Here is a 6000-nt window from a genome sequence, read left to right on the forward strand (position 1 = left end):
CCTCTCCATCTTGTATGGCTTACAGATTTGCTGGTGTGTAGCCTGAAAATATATAAGTTACTTACGTCAATATAACATTAGCTTACCGTATTCGACGTAATAATCGCCCAGAGCGCTCTCAAAATTAGAAATAGGGGGCTCTTATTAGAATATTATTTTGGTGTAAAAAACAGAGTTGAAAGATAAATTTCGTGGTTTATGCTGACAGCCTGAAATGTTCATATACGACAGATATATTTTTCCAGAATTTAATTGCCCATAATTGAGGGTGCATATTACACACGAGTGCGTATTATACACGAATAAATAGGTCTTGTGTACATTGATCAATCGAAAGGGGTGCTAATTGGGATTGTTCACTAGCCAATATATTAGCACATATCGCCATGGGCGCTTATTACGTCGAATACGGTAATTTGTTTTGAGTCAGTTTTGTATGACAAATGCTGTCCAAAAGGCTGGCATGTATTCTACTAACACGTTTACTTTTTTTGACTTTTGTCATGGAGTGTTTGAGGTAGCCATACTGGTTTTACAAAGCATTAGATGAGTTATAATTTAAACAGGGCGGACGGGTAGCCTAGTGGTTTAAGCGTTCGCTCGTCACGCCGAAGACCCGGGTTCGATTCCCGACATGGGTCAATGTGTGAAGCCCATTTCTGGTGTCCCCCGCCGTGATATTGCTGGAATATTGCTAAAAGCGGCGTAAAACCATACTCACTCACTATAATTTAAACAGTTGCTTTTTTATATTTTTTCAATTCATCAAAGAGTGCAGTTGGACAAATACAAATAATTTTGACTTATTTAATTCCAGATTTTGGATTTTTGCTCTGGTCAGTCAACTGGAAAATTTGAAATACAAAAAGTTTTCCCTCAGCATGGTGATGTCCCGAAACCGATACACTTTGTCAATACTCCAGTAATATTTGTTTGTTTGTTTGTTGTTTAACGCCAAACTCAACAATATTCCAGCTATATGACAGTGGTCTGTAAATAACTGAGTCTGGACCAGACAATCCAGTGATTGACATCATGAGCATCGATCCACTCAATTAGGATACGAAGACATGCATCAACCAAGTCAGTGAGCCTGACCACCCGATCCTGTTAGTCGCCTCTTACGACAAGCATAGTCGCCTTTTACGGCAAACATGGATTGCTGAAGACCTATTCTACCCCAGATCTTCACAGGTCACTCAAGTTATACCACAGCAGGGCACAGGAATGACTACACATACTGCAGCCATTAGGGTAATACTGAACCCAGATCTATGGTGTGATGAGCAAACACCTTAACCACCAGACCACCCCAACAGTTTCTTAACAGCAGAATGTCAACATGGTCCCAGATATCAACACATCTGACCACTGTTGAAGACACCCGTATGAATAAGTGTGAGTGAGTCAGTCAGTCAGTCATTTTTTATGCCACCTTCACCACTTGAGCTGTAATGATTTATCATCCATACTTAGGTGAACACGACATTTAAATCGGCAGCATGTGAGATCGTAATACACTATAAATAGAACAGGAACTAATAGAGTTATTGGAGAAGATCTTAAAAAACGTACAATTGTGAAAATGCTACACAGAAAGATCTTGCACACTGCTGTGTATGTCCACAATAGATCACAAAACCTACATGCACCATGTGTCTTAGACACCAACGTACACCATGTGTCATACGGGAACCACCAACTGTAAACATCATCTAGTTCATGAGTCCCACATCATGGAAACCAACTTCTATTCTGTTCTGTATAAAGACACAAAGATCTCCATTACATGACTGATTATTCCCCTCACATACCCGACACCTGGCCTCACCTGTCTACTTCTTCCCCTTGAAACCTGAAACCATTAACCTTGAAACTAACTATTGTTTATCTGTAGCATGTGCTTCTGTCTTCCAGCTCGCTTAAATTTGTGGAAGTATGTGTTTAAATTGTACACTTCAAGGATCCGTTCAAAAATGTTGTCATCCATGTCTGAAGCTGTGAGTGAATAATTGATTTATGCTTCCCTTTTTTCCCCCCCGGCTTCTCGTAGCAATACATGTAAAACACTATTGCTACACATCAAACAAAGACCATGGACAAGATGGGAACTGAGTGAGTGAGTGAGTTATGTTTAACACCGCTTTTATCAGTATTCCAGTTATAACGCGGCCTGTCAGCTTAATGTGGGTGGAGAGCCCGAAGTGATGCAGGTCTCAGACGTTTACCACTTCGGTGAAACCCACGAGCACGGGTATGGTGCTGACAAACCTGGAAACATAATCGGGGCAAACCGTAGATGGGAACTGTATGAGGCCTCATTTTGACTTAAGAATGTAACCTAGCCAGGATGTATTAAGACTGTTTACACTTTCTAAGGCCAATTAAATAACTAACCCTGTCACTGGCTTAGCCATTATATAAACACAATACAAAACATTGCAGCATGATACTTGTGTCTGTCAACCTTTTATCTCAAAATTAAAAGTTTCATTTTCATTTTATTCACAGCAAAAACTAAAAGTTTCATTTTAATTTTGACAATGTCTGCAATTTCGCGCTCACTACAGTAAAGACTTCACCTCAAGTGAAAGGATAGCACTTTCCCAAATATATTAGGTGTGAATAAACACCCCAAATATGGTGAGTCAAAATGGAGAAATAAATTTAGTCATTGATATTTTTATCTCACATGCTTAAAAACATATTTTTATTTTGAATAAATGATTTTTTTAACCTGAGCTTGATTGATATACATATTGGAATAGCTCACAATCAAAGTATCTCAAATATAGGGGTGTCAATGATTTGAAAGTTCAGTATTGATATATCAGCTCAGAAGTATCGTGATATAACAATACCGTATTCGACGTAATAAGCGCCCAGAGCGCTCTCAAAATTAGAAATAGGGGGCTTTATTTTGGTGAGAAAAACAGAGTTGAAAGATAAATTTCTTGGTTTATGCTGACAGCCTGAAATGTTTATATACGACAGATATCATTTTCCAGAATTTTATTTCCCATAATTAAGGGAGCCCTATAACACACAAGTGCGTATTATACGCGAATAAATAAGTATTGTGTACATTGATCAATCAGAAGGGGTGCTAATCCTTTATCATGTTTATATAATTTTGTATAGATAAAAATGTCCTACACCTGTGATTAATCAATGTAATTTTAAATATTAACTAGGCTGATCAACTAAATGATGAAAATTGAATATTATTATTGTCCAACTTAACCATGACAGTCTTAACATATGTAAACATTTCTGTGGCAGTAAATTATCAAATTATCGAATTATCGATATTCATAAATTTGTAATGATGCAGCAACAACATTACAAAATATGCAATGTATGATGACATCCCTGCACTGAAAGAATTTCAAATTTTGACATGTCATTGCATACTCATGAGGTCCCCAACATTAAATAATCGTGTCCTCCAGTTTAACGAACAAACCCAACACAATGATAGGAGCTCATGAAGAGTGCCATTTATCAGAGCGAGCAGCTTGGTTCTGCAATATCAGCAGTATGTGAGCCACATATAAGTGTTCTGCATACTAATTATATAAATAGGACTCACATACAACAAACCACTAACATCAGCCAGGAAACAATGGAGAGTAAATTCTTCCCATGCTGACAGCAGCTGAGTATAACGAAACCCACCACTCAGTAGACAATGCAAAGCAGGCAAATATGCACTCCACCACTTATCCCAAACAATATGCTCCCTTTTGACCAAGTCACACAAAAATATAACAGAGCTCCAGATATCTTTAGAGCAATTGAGTTTTTACTCAAAGGTTTCTATTTTAATTGGGTTATTACATTTTTCATTGGGTAATCAATATTTTTTTCACTCATCTATTCATCACTCTATTGGGTTTTTCCCAAAATGAGTAAGCTTTTTAAGATTTAAAAAAAAAATGAAATAATGTTTAAGTTGTAATATAACAGTTCTAATATAGGCTTGACTCGAAAAGTATATTAGCTTGTAATTGTGTTTCGGGAATTAGCTCAGTTGTACGCATGCTGAAAAAGCTTCATTGGGTGTTTTCGCATGCTGTTTTCAAACAATTGTGTTTTCCATCTAATGCATGCGTTTCTGTACGCAAGTTAATTGAAAGTAATTGGGTTTTGAAAAGTTTTGGGGGGTATTTTACGCAAATAATACGCAAGTTATCTGTAGCTCTGATATAATGATTATTGTTTTCCTTGATGTTATCATTACTCAGGATAGTGTTGGGAACAAGGAGTTATTTTCTAAAATAATAAACATTTTCAACACTCGACAGTCATGCACTTCAGGGGACCTATTCAGAATTATTATATCTTTTTCTATGATTTTTATCACCGTTGGGGGATGCATAATTCTTTGGCTCCAATTCTTTTGAAATGTGCATGATAACGTAATAGTTCTATTACTACTTTGTGGATATGTTAAGAAATAATTCAGGCCTATCTAATCAAAATCATTATATTGTTAATTGTGGACACAAAGGGTTATCAATATGCCAGTAATACGCAATCTGTACATCAATACACAAGGCACCTAATTACTTATGGTGTTCCGTGACACCTGTTGCTCAGTGTGAAGGGAGGAGCCAACAGTGTTATGTTTATGAGTACATCTTGATGATGTCCTAACTGGTTCAAATAGTTCTAAAACAAATCCCATTCCTGTCAGATGGTCAATACATGGATGAACATTTTATAAATGATTTAATTAAAATGGAACCAATAGATCTAGATGAAATAAATGTTGCTCGATTTTCGTTTTGTCACATGTCTGTTCTAAATAGCAATACAAATGTTATAAGATTTTTTTCCTAAATACACAAAAGGACATTGGAACATTGGAATTGGAAGTAATTATCGACATCTCAGTTTAAGAATTCTAACTTCTTTGATAGGCATTTAGAAGTTGGAGTACTAAGTAAGGATAAGAATTTATGGATGAACAACTTCTTTATTACAATTACGTTAGAACCTACACCGAAACGTCGCTCTTAATTGTAATAAAGAAGTTGTTCATCCATAAAAATTCTTATCCTTACTTAAGAATTCTATTTCTCGAATCGAAACTTTCTGAAACTAAGTACATAAACATCTGTATCTTCCATGTTGATAAAATAACAGTTAACACATGAGGACGACAAGGAGAAATAATCCATCTTAACCTGTTTTGTTTCACCGACTGGATTTGGAAGGCCTGCCTCCATTCGGTAATCGTCCAGGTTGGCATACTGCACCTCCACGGAGTTACCCCCATCATAAGTATTTAGGGGGAGAACTCCAGGCCTCTCCCCATTTGACACATCAATCCTTGGGGACTCCCTGTGAAAGTCGTCAAGGGGCGTGGTCCTCCCATCGTTATCGTTCACATCCTCGACGGCAAACGTATCCTGATTGCAATAGATGCCTGCATCGTCCTGTGATATAATCCGCACGTACTGCGCTGGAACGTAAAAAGTCGTCTCCCCTCGGTCGCTTCGTTTAACCTGCCACCATTCTGTGTTGGTTTGCTCGAGAAGCGTGTAGAGCTCCCCTGTCACTATCGTCACCGTGCCATTATCGTCCTCGTAGGAATAATCATAGAGAACTTCGACAAGGCCCTTTTCCTCGTCTACTGACATAACTACCAGTTGTCTCAAGAAATAAACCTCTCCCTCCTGGATTTTTCACACATATTTTCTTTTTCCTTCGATCGTTACTAAACACGGAAGCTAGCTAGAGCTCCGGAAGTTCCTTTGCATGATGTTACGCAGCATTCGATTGGTCAAAAGAAAATTTGCTCTCATCATTATCGCGTTGTTTCATTGGTCGTTTTAACAACTTTTAATTTCCTCATGAATTTATGAATTCTGAAATTGTTTAACGCATATTTCAAAAGTTATTTTATCGTTATGTGGATTTAATCTTAGAGCTGAAAATTGATATCTTCAGATTTAACTTAGCAGAAATTAAAATCTTTTTACAAATCATAAA

General features: G+C 37.1%; 1 protein-coding gene across 6 annotated transcripts in view; it reads right to left on the minus strand.

The window, feature by feature from the left end:
- LOC139464939 (rho GTPase-activating protein 15-like) overlaps positions 1-5740 on the minus strand; it is a 72519-nt gene extending 66779 nt beyond the window's left edge. For all 6 annotated transcript variants that reach the window (XM_071246556.1, XM_071246557.1, XM_071246553.1 and 3 more), the window contains exon 1: positions 5193-5740. In XM_071246556.1, coding sequence (XP_071102657.1) covers positions 5193-5648 — 456 coding nt within the window. In that variant the 5' untranslated portion in view covers positions 5649-5740. The remainder of the gene's footprint in view (positions 1-5192) is intronic.
- Positions 5741-6000: the final 260 nt, after the last annotated feature.

This window comes from Haliotis cracherodii, unplaced genomic scaffold (genome assembly GCF_022045235.1).
Source record: "Haliotis cracherodii isolate W230 unplaced genomic scaffold, xgHalCrac1.p SCAF_17, whole genome shotgun sequence".
NCBI lineage: Eukaryota > Metazoa > Mollusca > Gastropoda > Lepetellida > Haliotidae > Haliotis > Haliotis cracherodii.